Source organism: Neltuma alba, unplaced genomic scaffold, assembly GCF_004799145.2.
Source record: "Neltuma alba isolate B1F8T4 unplaced genomic scaffold, ASM479914v2 tig00012731_pilon, whole genome shotgun sequence".
Taxonomy (NCBI): domain Eukaryota; kingdom Viridiplantae; phylum Streptophyta; class Magnoliopsida; order Fabales; family Fabaceae; genus Neltuma; species Neltuma alba.
Window position 1 is genome coordinate 78,991 of NW_021637151.1, and position 21,900 is coordinate 100,890.

Sequence of the window (21,900 nt, forward strand, 5' to 3'; positions counted from 1 at the left end):
CCCTAAGTTGAGGAATTCTTAGGTACTGGGTGCCTCACCTGTACACTAACCGATAAAAACATTCCATTTGGACAAATTTAAACCTCCGTAGTAGCTTATGTGTGAATTTTCAGATTTATAATATAATCTTTTTAAAAAGCTCCTTTTTTTTTTTTGAATTTTCCAACTCTCTTTTTGAGGCATCTCTTTACCCATTTTCTTTCTCTCTCTTATTATCCGACATTTCAGCATGCTCATCTTCCCCTCACATCTATTGTCTCTCCTTCCTGCTCCCCATCCCTCTCTATTCAATCCACCAATAAAGCCAGGCCTGAGACTTTTGGCTTTCATCTAGCCTCCAACAATATTCATCGGTTTGCAGGCAGTCACGCTGAAAGGGGGAAAACCACTTAATACTGTAATAGATGGGTCTTGACAACCAAAAGCATTCAAGCATATACAAGATACTTTGGGTGTGTGAGAAGAGAAAAGAAAGAACATGGGTTTGAAGATGATGGTGAAAGTATGTGATGAGGTGCTATTCCAGACCGAACAAGCCAGGTTAGACGGGAAATTGGCCCACGGTCACCTAACTGGTCCAGTCAGTAACAAAAACTAGTTGGTGGGTCGACCGATATGACCCGTTGCAACTCACGAAAAACCGAGTTAACCCGAGTTAACTTGACCGGTTTGGTGGGTTAACCCATTTGTGTGTGTGTTTTTTAAAGTTATTTTAATGCTAAAAATATTACTCTTTTGGTCTTATTTATAACGCATTTTTAACATATTTTATACAGACTAAGAAAAACTTTAAAATGTATTAACTCTCCATTAATATATAACAATTTTCTAACTTTACTCATATTTAATATTACACTTTTCAAAAAAAATAACTACCTACATCATAATAAATAAATAAATGACAAAATAGTACATTTACATTGAAAATTTAATAAAGTGACTTATAAATATGATAAAAAAATCTTCTCTCTGTGTCCTATAAATAGGATCAGAGGAGTATTATTTAATGACTAAAGGATTGTAGATATGAGTATTTTGTTGTCATAAATCTATCTTAATATTTTTTTCGAATGAATATTTAGTGATTTTAATAATATGATACTGTGATGTCAATTTATCAAGAGAATTATAGGAAAAATGGAAAGACAATGTAAGTATATGATTATTTTGTTAGAGATTTAAGATATTAAATTAATATTTAGTCTTTTGGGTGGCATGATTAGAATTTAAATTAATTTTTAATTTTTTTATTCATCACTGTTTCAACCTTGTTTTAATTCTAGCTTTCACACTAACCTTTTACCCACTATCTCGACCTATTCAGAGACCGGCCTATTTTTCAATACCTTATTATAAAGCACTCAAGTCAAATCTTAGCAACATTTTGGGCCAAAAAAAAAAAATCATACCAACCACAAGATCGATTAAACTTTTATTTGTAGATGACAAATTGAGTAGAATCAAGTTGTCACTTAAGGATCGAAGGCACTAGCCTTCCACACAACTTATTCCATACACGATAGTAGCAAGAGAGGCTGCAGTCACGCACTAATACTAAGATAAAACGCGATATAGAACCTCGGAGGCAGATTTCATCATGCCAACCAATGGCGCACGCACAGCTTCAAAAGCTCCAGTGGCAGTACACACGATCTGATCGCTGTATCCCGATAGACTATCGTAGTACCTACTCCATAACATAACCCCACCAAACTTGGGAGAGGTTTCTACCTGCGGAAGAATCTCATTGTTGAGCACATCGATCGGGACATAACCACCGGCACTACCATTTGCAGCGGGAGACGCAGGGAGGCCGACATAGAACTTGGTGGCGGTGTATGTGGTGCACTGGTTCCATGAATTGATAAGTTTCTGAGTATCTCCATCATCTGTGTATTCGCAGGGAGGGTTGTTGTAGAACTGGATCCAGATGTAGTCAAAGAGGCCAGTTCTAATGGCGGCGTCTAAGTAGTAATCTGGGATTGGACATTGTGGTGCTGCTGATAAGTAAAACTTCTTTTGCTGGGTGTATGCGTAAAGATCTTTAAGAAGGACATCCCAGTACAGGTTTGTACCAGCTTCGATGTCAAAATCAATGCCGTCTAAGGCCACCAGTCCCAAGGGACCTGAGGTTTGGCCACTGAGGTAGTAGGTCCAGAGGTGATCTGCAAGTTCCTTGGCCTCAGCAGCTGAAGCCAAGGTATATTGCGAAGAATCTCCTCCGAGAGAAAGGAAGATTTTGATGCCTAGGCTTTGGCAATAGGCTATTTGGGAGGCATATCCGGTGCAATCAGGCTCACCGGATGGAGTGTTCCAATTACAATGCCCTGAGAGGTCTATCTTTGGAGGTTGTCCATTGCCGAATTTGTTCAAGAATGCTATGTTGATTATCTCATAATTTCTGGTGTCGCATGCTGTGTTCAACTCTCCTTCATTCCTATTCTGTCCCCAGTATGTGACAACTGGGCAGCCATGGGAGGAGCTCAGGTGAGAGAGTAGCAACAGGGATAAGAGGAGGATAGTGATCAGAGGTTGTGTTTTGGAAGCCATTAAAGTAGAGAGGCTGAGAGAAGCCAAGGCAATTATGTGCTTTCTTGCTGTAGGAGGAGCTATAGAAACCACCAATTTATAATGGGCTAGGGTCAGGGGTAGTAGCGTCAAATTCTATTATTTTTAACTCATTTTGAGGCATATATGTATAAAGTTGTAGCTGTCTATAAGCAACAAATGGGTGAGAACATTGAGAGGAAGTATATACTCCTTTAGTCCTATTTATAAGGCACTTCTAGTGTATTTTATACAAACAAAAAAAAATCTTAAAATGTATTAATTCTCTATTAAAATATAACTTTTTTTAATTTTATCCATATTTAATATATACATCTTTCAAAAGAGATAACTACTTTTACTATAATAAATAAAGGACAGAATAGTATATTCATGCTGAAAATTTAATAAAGTGACCAATAAATAGGACCCAAAAAAAACTTTCTCTCTTTGCCCTATAAATAAGACCAGAGGAGTATCAAATATTGAAGGTTCTTGAAGGTGCATGCAGATCTGCAATACAGTTTCAAGAACTATTAGTATAGAGTCTTAAAATTTTCTTGAAGGTCAATCGCAAATTTTGGAGTCTGTAATGATGATTTTCAAGTTTTAGTCCTTCTTCTTCCCAAATTTCTCATTCAATTTTCACAAGAATCAATCAATTAATATAGAATAAGACAGCTTGGCAGCACGTGTTTTGAATGTCAAATTTCCTAGCCACTGATTCTAGGACAACGCAACCAACTAGCAAGGGGACCAACATATCGTACGTCCATAATGGAGCTCTTGGAGATACAAGTGTTCTGGTATTTGTTAAGGGAGCCGTGCATTATACAGAATCACTTGTTTCAAAGTTCTAATCTCCTATAATTGATTCTTAGTCCATCCATCAGCAATTAATATGATAGCACAAACATCTGAACTCGATCTTGGCGCAAACATCTGGACTTTTGCCAGTAGTTAATTGATTCTTACTTATCTCTCTAATTAAGAAGAATACAAACTCATGCATAAAATTCTTATTTTATTTTTGTATTTCTATTTTTATCTTCTAAAAATATGTCTATATATTTTTATGCTTATAAACATAAAAATTTCAAATTGTTAGCAGTGGTCCTGCGAAGCAACGTGACGGGACCGCGAAGGTGTAAGAGCAGCATCAACCTTATCTTCTTGTCAAATAAAATATTTAAAATTTAGATATTTATACTTTGAAATATTTGGAGAACGATAATATGATATATGTGTATATATATATATGCATGTATACATATGATTTGTGTAATATATATATATATATATATCAACATATGATTACCCCAATTGGGCGGTGCATTATTTTCCTTTTAAGGCCCTTAACAGCTAGCTGGTTTCTTTCTTACCCTATTCACACACCCATTAATTCAATCGCCTCCGTTTTCTATAGCACGTGTGTTAATTATAAAGGTGATGATTCTTATTAGCCACCACTTCTAATAGAAGATTGGTCTCCGCTACACTTCCCAACAAGTTCACTCAACCATGGACAATATACATATAATCTATATAGCGAATAATTCAAATCTAACTAGCTTTTTTCATTAAATTTCAATAATACTACCTCCTCCCCTGAATATAAAATCTTATTTATAATTTGCAAACGAGATCTTATATTTAGGATTGGAGGTACTATCTTAAACGGACATTTATTCACTTAATATTTCGTGGTACAAATAAAAAAGAGAGACGTGCCTTAAGCGGAATAAAATATTAAATCCATCCGGACCATTCGCTACAAATCTAATGAATAATGATGAAGGTTTGCGGTGCCGGTGACAATAGGTGGGAAGTACAGGGGAGAGAGAGACTACTTTTTGCGATGATTCGAGGACCATGAAGCAACAAGTAGCTAGATTTTATATATGGGCACGTGACATTAATCTGGATTCCCCTTGAAGGTATTGTTTTGGAAGTTTCTAATAATTGCATGCCTATTATTAATTTGCTTTAATTTAATTCGTTCCCTTGTGGTTGTACTTTTGCCTGGCGCAAGAGATAAGATGATCCTATTAATTTGACGTGGCGAATAGACCATGCATATGTTTATATGTGGGAGGATTCGATTTTTCGGGAGAAAAAAATCCTTTGATTACATTTTGTTGGCCCATTTATAGTTGGTTACTACAGATTGTGAACAGCGTAACTTGTAAAGAAGAGCGATAAGTCATAATTTGTAGATGATTAATGAAATTAAGGTCACTATATTTATTTGTAGTTAATATTTCTTCCCCTTTAATCCTCCTAAATCCTAGCAATGAGAACATAATAATTCACCAAAAACTTGTCTGAGTTTTTTTGATATGATAAGGTGACCACATGATATTTCAGTCGATAAAGTAGTGACCACATGTAATGACAATTGGTTTTTGATACGCCTGTTATCGCAATGATAGTGCGTAACTGCGTATCATTGTGGGTTTTCTTTTTCCCGTCTGCCAAGTAATTAATAGTACATTCATGATTGAGGCAAAAGTGTTCGTTTCCTAATAAATGAAAACGGCATCTTTTTATATCTTTTTCTTTTTTGGTAAGCAAGCATCTTTTTATATCTGCATGTGAAAAACAGAATCACATAAAAAAATATTTAAACATTTAAAGGTATACCTAATACTTTATATTATTTTTTTAGTTATATTTAACACTATAAAAATTAGAATATAAGGTTAAGGTATTTGATACACACAAAAAAAAGAAGAGAAAAGGTCTGGATCAGAATACTGAATATATCTGAAAGATAAAATAAGGGTGCTGAATCTATCTTTACTTTTTAATTTATATTTTGTATCTTCATAGAAATATACTTTTTTTTTTCCAAATTTTCATTGAATAATGTTTAAAAAAAATTAATAAGAAGTCTCTGACAAAACTCAATTCCCTTTCTTTTGAATTTTGATGATATTCGCTCAACTTAATGTAGGGCACAGATATTATAAGCCCTTAAGGAGTTGGTGATATATTTTTTTATAAGAATGAGAATTAAAATGACAATGAAATTTGATAAAAAGACATAAATATATTTGTTATGTTACAGAATGAAATATTCAATACTATAAAAATAAATTTTATATTTAGTAGCAGATGTAGTATAAAAAAACTCATTCTATGGATGTTGAAGCCCCCTCATTGATGGGGGGTGCTGAAAATTGGGGTGAGTCGCAATTAACGGAATGATTTGACAGTTCTAAATATAGGCGTTATGGGCTTGCCGGACCTTAGGGAAGGACATTTATTGTTTTCATTATTGGGCTTAGGGAAGGACATTTATTGTTTTTATTATTGGGCTTTAAGTTATACTCTTTGGCCCAACAGAAAATTGGGCAGCCCAGCTACAATTGAGTCCTTTAGGATGTCCACTCATATGAGCTTCTGAACTGAATAGACCCAGCATATTTTCAAATCATTAATTTCAGACCAAACCCTAATTACATTATATTGCTCAATGATGAATGCACTATCGAAGAACTCGTGATTCCATTAGGATGTATTTGAAAATGCAAAAAGTTGAGTGATTAATTTATTTTCAGTCACAACTGCATTCTTCCTTATCTCATGCGACGCATAAAAGAGATGATAACTTAAAAAAATGCTTAAAAATAAAATAAAGTTGTACATAGTCCAATAAAGTCTACATCGTGTTTGTAACGCTTAATAAACGCATAATTAGTCCAAGTGAAACTGGACCATTAAAAAGTTTAATAATGTTGTTATCCTAAAATGAAGGTTTTAGTGACAGCAAGATCACAACTTTTCAAGTCTATAGCAATGTCATTACATATCAAAAGCATTTAAAAAAAAATATTTATTTAAAGTCTCTACAAATGTAAACATAATTTTCATAAATTATAATTTATTTAAAGTGAAACTTTAACTTACAAATTAAATATATATACCACGTAAAGGTAAGATCATTGCAGCTTCGTGATCACTCACTTTAGTCTAATATAATCTAATATGGCCGCGAAGCCTCTTGGAAAATCAGTGATGGAATATATAACGGCCACAAAGCTTATGTTGAAAATAAGAATTTAGCCGTCACAAAAGCATGGTTACGATAGAATAAAAATTCAAAATAAAAAAAAGATGGAGTCATGAGCCTGCTACAAATTAATATTGAGAGAATTGCTACGGAGTTCTAAGCAAATAACATAATTTTTAAAAAGTCATAATAAATATATAGCAGCTTATAATAACAAGTTTTGAAATAGAAAATGACAACTGCTTACTTATCCTTAATATTTTTTTATAATTGACTTTTTTAAGGCCCTGTAGTAATTCTCTAGTTGATATTGAGGCGCATCTAATTTAAATAATCTCTGGTATAAAAAATTTAAATAATCTAATATTGGAAATGACATGGTATTATTAGCTATGAGGTCAGGGGATTTGATAGAAACATTGCTGTCACGCGACTGAGTTAGAGGAGAATATGTATGAAAATGGCAAAATGGGTGCTAAAAATAAGAAGAGAATTTTTAAGTAATTTTACATCTTTTAAATTATTTAGATTTAAGATCACATTTACACCGTTTTGAAATGCCGTCAATAAGTTAAATGAGTTTTTTTTTTGGCTCCTGTATTAAATGATGAATTCCAACTCTCAATTGCGTGTGCGTATCTGTGAGAGAATGTTTTGATAAAAAAAGAGTGTTTGTCCAAGGAAAATATATCTTAAAAGAGCGCACTATCCGGCACCAACAAAAATGCTTAATATTATGAACTCCGAGGACATTGTGCATTTTTTTTTGTTGAATTTTTATCTTTTTTGAAAACAAGGTGGTTGAAATAACGTGTTCTCTCCACATTTAGTCTTCTGATGACTTGTCTTCATCAGAAAAGGGTACAAGTGATCTGCCAATGAACTCTATAAATTCGACGATCCATTTTCTGTGCGTGACAACATCTCATGAGCTGAGAAAAATAAACAAAAGAAACCACGGTTATCTAAGAACTGTGTGTTGTAATCCTCTCTAGTTGTTTCACTTTTGAACTTGTATTGAAGCTATTTCATCACTGTGATGGGTTGTGTGTTCAAATTTTTTTATGCTTTATTGACATTGTTGTTGTTGTTTCATAAAAGACTCAGTTTGGCCATTGATGGTGAAGCATTGAAGAAGTGCATCGAGAAGGAGAGGAAAGCTCTTCTGTTGTTCAAACAAGGCATCTATGCTGACTTTGGTATGCTGTCCACATGGAGGGACGGAGATGATGAAGATTGTTGCAACTGGAAAGGAGTTCATTGTAGCAACCAAACAGGTCATGTTCAAATTCTTGATCTTCGTGGTTCAGATTCACTTTATATGGCCGGTACCAGTAATATTACTTTGTTGAGGGAGTTGCAAGATCTGAAACATTTGGATTTGAGTTACAGTTATTTCTATCAAAGTGACATCCCTCAGTCCATAGAGTCATTCACCAACTTAAGGTATCTCAACCTCTCTTATTCTCTTTTTGAAGGGAGTATTCCCAATGAATTAGGAAAGCTTTCAAACTTACAATATGTTGATCTGAGTAACAATTACTTGGATGGAGCTATCCCTTGGCAAATCGGAAATCTTTCCAAGTTGCAGTACCTTAATCTTGGAGAAAATTATCTTGTTGGAGTGATTCCTTATCAACTTGGGAATCTCTCCAAGCTCCACACTTTGCGACTTGGTGGTGATGGTTTTGACCTCACAATAGCCGACAGAAACAATGTTGATGCAGAGTGGATATCAAAGCTCTCTTTATTAACAAATCTTGAGTTGAGTTATGTGAGTGATGTTGGCAATTCTCAGGTGTGGCTACACATGATTGGTAAAGTTGTGCCAAAACTAATAGAATTGACACTAACCGGATGTGGCATTTCTTATGCTCATAGCCTTCCTCTGTTTGCTTCTTCTTTCAACTATTCTTCTTCTCTTGTCACCCTTGACCTCTCTGACAATAACTTGAACTCATCATTATTTCAATGGCTCTTCATCTTCAGCTCTAGCCTTCAACATCTTTATTTACAAAATTGCAGTCTTTCATCTCATAATCTCTATTTTTTATCTTCCCATTTTCATTTTCCTTCTCTCATTGTTCTTGATCTCTCTTATAATAAATTGATGTCAACAATGACGTTGAACTTCGGCTCCAATCTTCAGGAGCTTTATTTGGCAAATTGTAGCCTTTCATCAAATAATCTTATCTTCACATCTTTCAATCCCAACCTTACTTCTTTTGTCCTTCTTGATCTCTCCCATAATCATTTGAAATCATCAACCATATTCTATTGGATTTCCAACTTCACTTTCAATCTTCATGAACTCGACCTCAGTTACAATTCGCTTAGTGGCTTCATTCCTGATGGTTTTGGAAACACAATGAGGTCTCTTGAAGATCTTTCTCTCTCCTATAATCATCTTCAAGGTGAAGTCCCAACATCACTAGGGAATATGTGCACATTGAAGAGCTTAACACTTGCCTACAATAACTTTAGTAGGGACCTTATGAGGTTCATTTCTAATATATCAAGGTGCGATAGACATTCATTACAAAGTTTGGATTTAGAAGGAAATCGATTGACGGGCGTGTTATCTAATCTTTCAGATTTTTCCTTTTTGCAAGTTTTGGACCACTCTGCTAACCAACTAGAAGGAAAAATACCTGAAAGCATTGGACTGATGTCTCAATTGGAAAGATTGTATTTGGACAGGAATAATTTGGAAGGTGTAATCACCGAGTCACATTTCAAAGATCTTTCTAATCTGTTACACTTATCATTGTCTCACAATCCACTGAGCTTGGAAATCAACACGAGTTGGATTCCCCCTTTTCAGTTACGATATATGGATATGGCTTCTTGCATGATGGGTCCTAATTTTCCACTTTGGCTTCATAATCAACATCAATTATTATATTTGGATATCTCTGATGGCAGGCTTTCAAGTTCTATGCCAGAATGGTTTTGGTCACTCTTAAAAAATATATATTACATGAACATCTCATTCAACAATTTTTTTGTTGAAATCACAAATTTACCACTCAAGTTCAATTATCAGCCAATAATTATTTTGAATTCAAATAACTTTGAAGGTGCAATTCCACCATTTCTTTGGCAAGCATCAGGACTTCATCTTTCCAAAAATAAATTTTCAAATTTGATTCCGCTTGTCTGTGGGCAAACTAAGGATGGAGGCATTGTCACTTTAGATCTATCAAACAATCAATTGAAGGGGCACATACCTAATTGCTGGAGCCAACTATATACGTTGGAGTTTGTTGATTTGAGCAACAATAATTTATCAGGAGAGATCCCATCATCTTTAGGACTCCTTGTGAATATGGAGCCAACTATATACGTAATTTTTCTCAAGTTTAATTTTTATATTTAATCAAATGAAAATCGAAATGGAAAAATTGAAAAGGCCTTTGACAATTATATTTTTCCCTATCCCATCCCTTTGTTCTCATAGCTTCTCCTTTATTTTTACTCCACCTTCATAATATCATTGTGCGCAATAAAAAATTTTATATGAATAAAATAACTTTTGAAAAAATCACAAAAAAGTCCCTGAAAATTGAAAAATTGCATACAAGGAACCATTCATAAAAATTTTATCATTCACTTATCAATTATTGTCAAAACCAATATTAATATTGTAACGGATTCCTATTTACAATTTTTTAGTGTCTTTTTTGTGATTTTTCCCATAACTTTTTGGCCCGAAAAGTATTCAAATCACAACGACTAATTTTTCGGCCTGTTGGCTTTTCATTAGTCATAGCCAAGCAACTGTAATTTTACTCTATTATCAGTAAAATTATCTTTATTAAACATAACTAGGTAGACGTGTCCAAGCTTGGCCTGTACTTCATTATTTCTCTTGTCACGACTTGAGCAAAATCTAATATTAAAATCAGATTATTAGCAGGAGTTGGGGTCTGTGTAGAGGGATTAGGTGGAGGTGCAAGGATTTGCTATCGAATTAATTATCTATATACATGTGGCAGGCACGTACGGGTCAAACGCTAGCAGCAATATAGGGGACAACGTCGTCCATCTTGCGTGAAATTCGGTTTCTCCCTGATGTGATTTGGTTGTTTTCAAGTTAAAATTTCTTTTGTCAAAAAATGTGGTCATCTTATCGGAAGCATCTTAGAAAAACGAAGTATATATGATGAGAAGTTTCACAGTACATACGAAAATAATGGATTAGGACTTCGGTCATTAAAGCATATAACTACCAATAATATTGCCTAAACAGTAGTTGAAAGAAGGCAACTTATGTACTAGCTAAAAAAAATGGACAAATATAATTATCAAAATGGTTAAGAGTTAAGACATACTCCATCAAAAGGACTGGCCCTTGATGAGCTCGAGTTTAAAGAGGCCAAGTCAAGACATACGTCAAATGGCGCAAAATGGTTACGATCATTAAGTTAATCAACATTGACAGTTTAATACTACTGTGAGTAATAATTTTTCATATCAATAAAATAACAATTTTTTGTCTCAAAAAATTATAGAAGTTACTCATCTCAAATCATAAGTATAAAAATTGATGTCATCTTACTCTATTATCCATTTAAGTTTAGTTAGATGTAGACGTACACGCTCGGCCTTTTCCTGCTGTCACAATTTGACCACAATCTAATATATTACCGGTTCTAATTATAAAATTTTATTTATAATTTACAGATAAAATCTTATAACGAGGATGAGAGATAATATTAATACCGGATCGATTATTGGAAAGAATTGGGTTCTGTGTGAAGTGGGTACGAGAGATATGAAAGGATATCAAATTCATTAATCATATACGTGGCGCCTCGAGTTACACGCGAAGCTTTGTCGCCATTGATCCTGGGACCACGCGAGGGTGAAATTTCGATTCCCCTCCCCCTCTAATGCGACTTGGATGTTTCTAGTTAATAATTTCCCTTGTCAGAAAATTTGGCCATTTTGTCGGAAGCATCCTGGAATAATATTAAAGTACAACGATGAGAACTCTCACATATGAAAATAATAGACTAGGGCTAGGGTTATTAACGTCAAGTTTCCTTTTTTTTTTGTCCACAATACAACGAGCGACAACGCAGGCGAATGCCTTGTACATATCTTAATTGTAATTATCTCTTAGTTGATCCTTGATCCTTACTTATTGTCTCTAGCAACAAGAATATATAAAAAAATATTATGCGTGGCAACTGCGGATTGGCTTATGGATATTTTAATATAAATCTGAAAAATATTGTAAGTAATAATTAACAACTACGTTATATTGTACCTCAAAGCATTGTAAAAGATCTATCTTGTCCTCTAGAATATATATGCCTCTATGTAAAGATACAAGGAACACATATTGTAAGTGCCTGAAACCATTTTTGCATACGACCACTTGTTGGTACTTTTAAAGCCTGGTTGATGAAGCGATAATGGAATATTGATTATCATAGGGCGTTTGAACGAACAAATTGTGTGTGTGTGTGAGAGAGAGAGAGAGAGAGAGAGAGAGAGAGAGAGATGACTTAAAAAATCGTCAAAGACCAATGAAAAAAGAAAAAGGTTTTAAGCTTTTCCTAAATATATGGTCATCGAGCAGCTTTTAAAGGTAAATTTAAACTACAATTTAATACATGCATGTCCTTAGAGAAAATATAAATAAATAACTTGAAGTACAAATATTTGTCCATATATGGGCAAAAAAAATTATGGACATTAACCAAAAAAGAAAAAGAAAAAAATCAACTAAAACAGAAAAATGTTTTAATATGTTCTTTCAAGGTATGATAGATCATCACGAATTTTTAGATACAAATCTATATCAAAATTTAAAATATTTTAATCAAGAAAAATATAGATAAATACAATGTACAAATATGAACATGGTTGCATTATTGATAAATAAGTTATGGACATAGCCAAAAAAAAAACACACCAAAGATAATCGGAAAATAGGAAGAAGTTGTAAGCGAAGAAGCAGAAGTTAACTATGGCCTTGGAAGGCGGTCACATTAACGTCGATATATTTTCCACAAAGTAAAAGGAGTATTATCTTAAAATTTTACTTCTCATAACTTAGCTATGGACAAAAGAACCTATGATTGATTCTATTCCCTATAGAAGAAAATCTCGCGAGGTAGAAGGACGTTTATATGTGTCTCATGTTAAAGGCGAAGCTAGCTAGCTAGACATTTGATGCTTGTATTTTAATATTAGTACCAGAATATTAGAAGGAGCTGGGGCCTAATTAATTAAATAAGCAACGTCGTCGCTGAGTTATAGGTGCAATTTGATTTGTGTTAATTAGCTGTGTCAGCTGCACGCAGCAGACGGATACGACCGCAAACATCGTCAAAATGGACAAGAAACAAAAACTAGTAAAACCTTAAAAGAACAGTATCACGTAGTAAATTATTAAAGTTTTTATTTCTCATTGATGATAACCTGACTAGAATCAGGCTTTCATCACTTAACATGGAAGAAAGGCACTACCCTCGGACAATTGATTCCATACATGACATAGTGGCTAGAGAGGTTGGAGTCACAGTCTAGTACTGCGATAAAAGGCGATACAGAACCTCCGACGCAGATTTCATCATGGCAACCAACGGCGCACGGACAACCTTAAGAGCTGCAGGGGCAGTACAGTTGATTTTACCGCTGTACCCAGATAGATAATCATAGTACCTGCTCCATAACATAACCCCACCAAACTTGGGAGAGGTTTCTACCTGCGGAAGAATCTCATTGTTGAGCACATCGATAGGGACATAACCACCGGCACTACCATTTGCAGCGGGAGACGCCGGGAGGCCGACATAGAACTTGGTGGCGTTGAAGGTGGTCGTCCACTGGTTCCATGAACTTATAAGTTTCTGAGTATCTCCATCATCTGTGTATTCGCAGGTAGGGTTGTTGTAGAACTGGACCCAGATGTAGTCAAACAGGCCAGTTCTGATGGCGGCGTCTAAGTAGTGATCTGGGATTGGACATTGTGGTGCTGCTGATAAATAAACGGTCTTCACTTCCTTATAAGTGTAAAGATCTTTAAGAAGGACATCCCAGTACAAGTTTGAACCAGCTTCGATGTCAAAATCAATGCCATCTAAGGTCACGTTTCCCAGGAGACCTGGGCTTTGGCCACTGAGGTAGTAGGTCCAGAGGTGTTGTGCAAACTCCTGGGCGTCTTGAGCTGAAGAAAGACCATATTGACCAGAGGCTCCTCTGAGAGAAAGGAAGATTTTGACGCCTAGGCCTTGGCAATAGGCTATTTGGGAGGCATATTTAGTGCAAGGGACACCCCAAGACTCAGAGCAATGTCCTGAGAGGTCTATATTTGGAGTTTGCCCATTGCCGAATGTGTTCATGAATGCTATGTTGATGATCTCGTACTTTCCGGTGTCGCATTCTGTCCCCAGTAGGTGACAATTGGGCAGCCTTGGGATGAGCTCAAGTCAGAGAGCAGCAATAAGGGCGAAAGGAGGAGGACCAGAGCTTGTTTTTTGGAAGACATGAAAGTAGAGGTTAAAAGAAGCCAAAGGCAATGTGCTTTCTTTTTTTAGCAGGAACCACAGAAATGACCAATTTATAATGGGCTAGCTGGGGCTGGGGTCATTAGCGTCAAATCCTATTATTTTTAACCCATGCTGAAGCAAGGAAATGCATCATTAATTAAACTATAAGAATATTAAGACTTCTACGTAGCACGTGCTATGAATGTTGAGTTTTGCAGCCATTTTCTTCAAGGACCCCGCAAGCTATGTAATCACTAGCTAGGGAACCACGATCGGCCATCTTTGGTCTTCCTACGCTTCTAGATACATCATCATTTTTTCAAAAAGTTTATGTCTCTTTTTTATACTATATAGTTTAGAATTTTACGATATTTTACAATATTTTTTAAGAAAACTACTCCTACTTTATAAGTTTTTTTCAACTTTAAGAAATGATCTTTTAAAAAACATCCCTATTTAATTAAGGACATATTTAAAGAGAACCAAAGATAATTTTAACACAAACAAATTCCTTGATCTACATATTAATATAGGAACTTAATAACTAATTTACATATATTAAATTCATGATGTAAGAAATATAATGGGACTATACACGGGTGATTATTGATCATGGAATATTAAAAGTTCAAACGTTATAATTGCATACCTCTTTGATTAAGTTTTTTTTTTTTTTTACCAGCCTTTTTGATTAAGTCTATCTCTACTCCTTCGATCACATCACATTTTTAATAATTGCTTCGCACATCGAGTATTAATAAAGGGATAGTTACACCGAATTTTTTAATGTTGAGGAATATATATAACATTTGGTTTTAATATAGTGTTCTCTTCTTCATCAGGTTGAAGCATTAAATTAATTTTTTACGTAGATTATATAATTATTTCATTTTAATATTATTATTTTCATCTCTTAAAAATATGTCATGTATAGTTATTTCTATAAAATATATAAATTCAGATTTCTATCCTGGTCCTGCGAAGGGCGTGTGTGAGAGAGAAGCATCATCCTTATCATTTTGTTAAATTAAATTTTGCATATCCATACATTCATTCATAGGATAACATATAATACTCTTCCGATTCTTAATATAAGATCTATTTAATTAATTTGACTAAATTAAAAAAATTAGGTAAATTAGTTAATTATAAGAAATATGACAAGTTTTTTCTAAAATACCATAATCATCTTTCTTAATATCCTCTCTTCCTCTTCTACTTGATCATGGTTGAGGGAGTATCATAAGGATACTTTTAAAAAAATTAATAAATATAAAAAATATGTCTTATATTTAGAATAAAAATTAACTAAAAAAATGGTATATTAAGGATTAGAGGAGTAACATGACTGCCTAACGGGTAAATACCGTTTAAAAATACAGAGGCACGCAAGCAAGGCAATCAATATATACTATCGGTTGGGAAATTTATGTGTGACGTGACAGCAACGAGGACGCATGTGAAACCTTTTTTTGGCAGTATCCTTCTGCATATTAAATTTAGGGTTAATTAATTTGCGACTACAGTAGCTTCAACCAATTTTGTGTTAGGTATCTATAGTTTTTTTTCCTTTTTATTAGGTTTTTATATTTTTATCTGTTTTTAATTAGGGCTTTGTATCTATTTTTCTTTTTATCAAGTCCTTATAGGTTTATCTTATTTTTAATTAAGTCTCTGAATTTTTTAATCTTTATTTTATTTTTATTTTATAAAAATAATGAATTATTATAATAATTTTAGTATGTAAATAATGAATTATTATAATATTTTATTTTTTACCAGAAAAAAATAATTTTTCTAAAAAAATTTCCTTAATTAATTAATTATATTACTTATTTTTATTATATAATTATTAATTTAATTTCATTATTCATATTTTATATTTCAGTGTCAATCTATTTAATTAAGTTTATATTTAATTAATAAATAAAAATTAAAACTAACATGGACTTATTGAAAATTTAGCAAAATTATGGGTACTTGATAAAAAGAAAAATAAATATAGGGATCTAATTAAAAACATGTGAAAGTATAAGGACCTAATAAAAAGTGAAAAAAATATAGAGATCTGATTCAAAATTAGTTAAAACTATAAAGACTTACAGATTAATTAACCCTTCAATTTACGTGTGATATATGCATGTGGAACTTTTTTTTTTTGGTTCTTTTGGCTTCATCTTTCTGTATTAATCAAAAACTTTTTTGTTGATGCTATTCTAGGGCCATAAAGCAACAACGAGCGATGAGAACGTGACAATTGGGTCACCTCTTAACGTACTATTTTCATAGTTTCTAATAATTGCCTTTGTCTTATTGCCAGCTCGGTTACAAAAGTGATATCCTTTGGATATCGCTTCGTTCATCAATCCCCCCGGGCCGCAAGTTTTGCACCTGCCGGTTGCGTATGTGGCAAATAGATAATGCATATCGCGAATAAAAAAGTGTTTGGATAAAACCAAAACATAACTTAGAGAATAATTTCTAAAGAATAGATTTTGAGAAGAATAAATTTTGTAAAAAAATAATTTTAAGAAGTAAGAATGTTTGAATAGTTATTATCAAAAGTACTTTTTATATATACAAATTACTAAAAAAACATAAATTAATATGATAATTATATAAAAGATAGATTTTATGATATATTTTAATTTGAAAGAATAAAATTGCTAATAATATATTTTTTACCAACATAATTAATAATACATAAGATGGTATAATTAATAAATAATTAATATGTGTATATATATTTATGAGATATAAGATTAAACATATTTATAAAAAAATAATTGAGGGATATTAAAGTCATATTATTGTTGAGGTATACTCTGACAAGTATAATCATATTATCTAATTTGACCACAAGTAAAATGGATTCACTTATCATAAAACCATGATTTTGGGATTCAAAACCATAGTTTTGACACAAACCATGATTTCAAATTATTTCTCCAAAATAGATACTATTTGGGTGACATCCCACTCAAACCATGATTTTACCTCACAAACCATAGTTTTGGGAGCACCCGAGCCCTAAGTTAAGGAATTCTTAGGTAATGGGTACCTCACCTGTACACTAACCAATGAAAACATTCCATTTGGACAAATTTAAGCCTACGTAGTAGCTTATGTGTGAATTTTCAGATTTATAATATTTTAATAATTTTTTAAAAAAGGTCCTTTTTTTTTTAATTTTCCAACTCTCTTTTTGAGGCATTTCTTTACCCATTTTCTTTCTCTCTCTTATTATCCGCAACACTTCAGCATGCTCATCTTCCCCTCAGATCTATTGTCTCTCCTTCCTGCTCCTCATTCCTCTCTATTCAATCCACCAATAAATCAAGGCCGGAGACTTTTGGCTTTCATCTAGCCTCCAACAATATTCATCAGTTTGCAAGCAGTAACGCTGAAAGGGGGAAAACCACTTAATACTGTAATAGATGGGCCTTCACAACCAAAAGCACTCAAGCATATACAAGATACGTTGGGTGTGAGAAAAGAGAGAAGAAAGAAGATGGGTTTGAAGAAGAAGATGATGGTGAAAGTGTGTGATGAGGTGCTATTCCTGACCAAACAAGCTAGGTTAGACGGGAAATTGGCCCATGGTCACCTGACCGGTCCAGTCAGCAACAAACACTGGTAGGTGGGTTGACCGATATGACCTGTTCAACTCAGAAAAAACCGAGTTAACCCGACCGATTTGATGGGCTAACCCAGTTGTGTGTGTGTGTGTTTGTTAAAGTTATTTTAATGCTAAAAATATTACTCCTGTGGTCCTATTCATAACGCATTTTAACATATTTCACATAAATAAAAAAAACCTTAAAATGTATTAAATTTCCATTAACATATAAAATTTTCTAACTTTACTCATATTTAATATATACACCTTTCAAAAAAGATAATTACCTACACCATAATAAATAAAGGATAAAATAGTATATTCACACTGAAAATTTAATAAAGTGACTTATAAATAGGACAAATAAAATCTTCTCTCCCTGCCCTATAAATAGGATCAGAGGAGTATTATTTAGTGACTAATGGATTCTAGATATGAGTATTTTGTTGTCGTAAATCTATCTGGATATTTTTTTCAAATGAATATTTAGTAATTTTGATAATATGATACTGTGATGTCAATTTATCAAGAGAATTGTAGATAAAATGGAAAGACAATGTAAGTATATGATTATTTTGTCAGAGATTTTAGATATTAAATTAATATTTAGTCTTTTGGGTGGGCATGATTAGAATTTAAACTAATTTTTAATTTTTTTTATTCCTTACTGTTTCGACTAATGTTTTAAAAGCCGGATCAAACATTGAACCAGAAAGACTAACGGGTCATGGTTCAATCGGTCGGACCGTTAACATAATAATTAAATTAAAAATAATATTATATATCTATATAATGATATATGTGAAAAAAAAAATCAAATCATTAAAAATTTTAAAAAATAAATTTTCTAAATACATATACACATTTAGATTATGTTAGTCATTTATATTTTGGCAAAAAATCGTTTCATATAAATTTTGAATAAATTAATTTATAGCGAAAAAAAAACACACACACAACAGAATATGAACATGCCTCTAAGAAGTTTTTTGTAAACGGGAATGGAAAAACATGAGATTTAATATTAATATGGTCGTATGATATACCTAAAAGGCCTACTTATTTATGCTCCCGAGGTGCATTTATGTGATCTTACTTTTCAAAGAGCATGTTGCTTAAATCTCTGTGCAACTCACCCCTTTACCCGTTGGACAGTGCCTCATATGCTTGTATCCAGCAACTCCATTTCATTTTAACAATTTCAAAACTCTCCCGACACCAGTTCCAGCAACCTTCAGGATTCATTCGGGTTCTTCTTCTCGGTTAGATCAAGTTTATCTCCTTCTTCTAGTTTTTCTTCCCTTTCTTTTCCTTTTGTTACTTCTTTCTTCCTTCTACCATTTCCTGTTTTTCCCTTCTGCGGTCTATCAGTTTTCTTCCTTCCCATTTCATCTTCACTTTCAGCTCACAATGTCAGACCCACTCCACCTCTAACCTGGTCGGCTTTTAAAAATCCATTCCGGTTCGCGGCTCAAATCCGGCTTCTGGCTCAAAAGCCAGTTCAAGACGGCTCAATTCGGTCTAATCTCTCAAACGGTTTGAACGGCAAAAGGGAGCCGTTGATGCTTCCGGCTCATGGTTTGACCGGTCCAACCGTTTGGTCTGGTCCGGGTTTTAAACCATTGGTTTCGACCTTGTTTTAACTCTAGCTTACACACTAACTTTTTACCCATTATCTCGACCTATTCAGAGACCTGCCTATTTTTCAATACCTTGTTATAAAGCACTCAAGTCAAATCTTAGCAACGTTTTGGGCAAAAAAAAAAAAAAGCATACCAACCACAAGATCGATTAAACTTTTAGTTGTAGATGACAAATTGAGTAGAATCAAGTTGTCACTTAAGGATCGAAGGCACTAGCCTTCCACACAACTTATTCCATACATGATAGTAGCTAGAGAGGCTGCAGTCACACACTACTACTAAGATAAAACGCGATACAGAACGTCGGAGGCAGATTTCATCATGGCAACCAACGGCGCACGGACAACCTTAAGAGCTGCAGGGGCAGTACAGTTGATTTTACCGCTGTACCCGGATAGATAATCGTAGTACCTGCTCCATAATGCAACCCCACCAAACTTGGGAGAGGTTTCTACCTGCGGAAGAATCTTGTTGTTGAGCACATCGATCGGGACATAACCACCGGCACTATCGTTTGCAGCGGGAGACGCCGGGAGGCCAACATAGAACTTGGTGGCGGTGTATGTGGTGGTCCACTGGTTCCATGAATTGATAAGTTTATGAGTATCTCCATCATCTGTGTATTCGCAAGGAGGGTTGTTGTAGAACTGGATCCAGATGTAGTCAAAGAGGCCAGTTCTCATGGCGGAGTCTAAGTAGTAATCTGGGATTGGACATTGTGGTGCTGCTGATAAGTAAAACTTCTTTTGCTGGGTGTATACGTAAAGATCTCTAAGAAGGATATCCCAGTATAGGTTTGTACCAGCTCGGATGTCAAAATCAATGCCGTTTAAGGCCACCAGTCCCAAGGGACCTATGGCTTGGCCACTGAGGTAGTGGGTCCAGAGGTGATCTGCAAGTTCCTTGGCCTCAGCAGCTGAAGCCAAGGTATATTGCGAAGAATATCCTCCGAGAGAAAGGAAGATTTTGATGCCCAGGGCTTGGCAATGGGCTATTTGGGAGGCATATCCGGTGCAAACAGGCTCACCGGATGGAGTGTTCCAATTACAATGCCCTGAGAGGTCTATCTCTGGAGGTTGTCCATTGCCGAATTTGTTCAAGAATGCTATGTTGATTATCTCGTAATTTCCGGTGTCGCATGCTGTGTTCAACTCTCCTTCATTCCTATTCTGTCCCCAGTATGTGACAACTGGGCAGCCATGGGAGGAGCTCAGGTGAGAGAGTAGCAACAGGGATAAGAGGAGCATAGTGATAAGAGGTTGTGTTTTGGAAGCCATTAAAGTAGAAAGGCTGAGAGAAGCCAAGGCAATTATGTGCTTTCTTGCTGTAGGAGGAGCTATAGAAAGTTAGAAACCACCAATTTATAATGGGCTAGGGTCAGGGGCAGTAGCATCAAATTCTATTATTTTTAACTCATTTTGAGGCAAGGAAATATATATATATATATATATATATAAAGTTGTGGCTGTCCATAAGCAACAAATGGGTGAGAAAATTGAGGGGAAGTATATACTCGGCACTTCTAGTATATTTTATATAGAAAAAAATTGTTAAAATGTATTAATTCTCTGTTAAAATATAACATTATTTAATTTTACCTATATTTAATATATACATCTTTCAAAAGAGATAACTACCTATACTATAATAAATAAAGAATAGAATAGTATATTCATGCTGAAAATTTAATAAAGTGACCAATAAATAAGACCAAAAAAACTTTCTCTCTCTGTCCTATAAATAGGACCAAAGGAGTATTAAATATTGAAGGTTCTTGAAGGTGCATGCAGATCTGCAATACAGTTTCAAGAACTATTAGTATAGACTCTTAAAATTTTCTTGAAGGTCAATCGCAAATTTTGGAGTCTGTAATGATGATTTTCAAGTTTTGGTCCTTCTTCTTCCCAAATTTCTCATTCAATTTTCCCAAGAATCAATCAATTAATATACAATAAGACAGCTTGGCAGCACGTGTTTTGAATGTCAAATTTCGTAGCCACTGATTCCAGGGCAAGGGGACCAACATCGTACGTCCATAATGGAGCTCTTGGAGATACAAGTGTTCTGGTATTTGTTAAGGGAGCCGTGCATTATACAGAATCACTTGTTTCAAAGTTCTAATTTCCTATAATTGATTCTTAGTTCATCCATCAGCAATTAATATGATAGCACAAACATCTGGACTCGATCTTGGCGCAAACATCTGGACTTTTGCCAGTAGTTAATTGATTCTTACTTATCTCCAAGTAAGAACAATACAACTCATGCATAAAATTCTTATTTTATTTTTGTATTTCTATTTTTATCTTTAAAAATATGTCTATATATTTTTATGCTTATAAACGTAAAAATTTCAAATTGTTAGCAGGAGTCCTGCGAAGCAACGTGACGGGACCACCAAGGTGTAGGAGCAGCATCAACCTTCTTGTCAAATAAAATATTTAAAATTTAGATATTTATACTTTGAAATATTTGGAGAAAAATAATATGATATATATGTATGTATAAATATGATTTGTGTAATATATATACATATATATATCAACATATGATTACACCAATTGGGCGGTG

At 34.1% G+C, this 21,900-nt stretch overlaps 3 protein-coding genes across 3 annotated transcripts; all 3 read right to left on the reverse strand.

Moving 5' to 3' along the window:
- Positions 1-1,554: 1,554 nt before the first annotated feature.
- LOC114730399 (hevamine-A-like) lies at positions 1,555-2,550 on the reverse strand. Its single transcript, XM_028917453.1, has one exon. The coding sequence runs from the start codon at positions 2,548-2,550 to the stop codon at positions 1,555-1,557; it is 996 nt and encodes a 331-aa protein (XP_028773286.1).
- Positions 2,551-13,052: 10,502 nt separating this feature from the next.
- On the reverse strand, positions 13,053-13,959 carry LOC114730406 (hevamine-A-like). The gene has a single exon (XM_028917459.1). The coding sequence runs from the start codon at positions 13,918-13,920 to the stop codon at positions 13,102-13,104; it is 819 nt and encodes a 272-aa protein (XP_028773292.1). The 5' UTR covers positions 13,921-13,959; the 3' UTR covers positions 13,053-13,101.
- Positions 13,960-19,607: 5,648 nt separating this feature from the next.
- Positions 19,608-20,606, reverse strand: LOC114730400 (hevamine-A-like). Its single transcript, XM_028917454.1, has one exon. It carries the CDS (start codon positions 20,604-20,606, stop codon positions 19,608-19,610), a length of 999 nt encoding a protein of 332 aa, XP_028773287.1.
- Between the last annotated feature and the right edge of the window lie 1,294 nt (positions 20,607-21,900).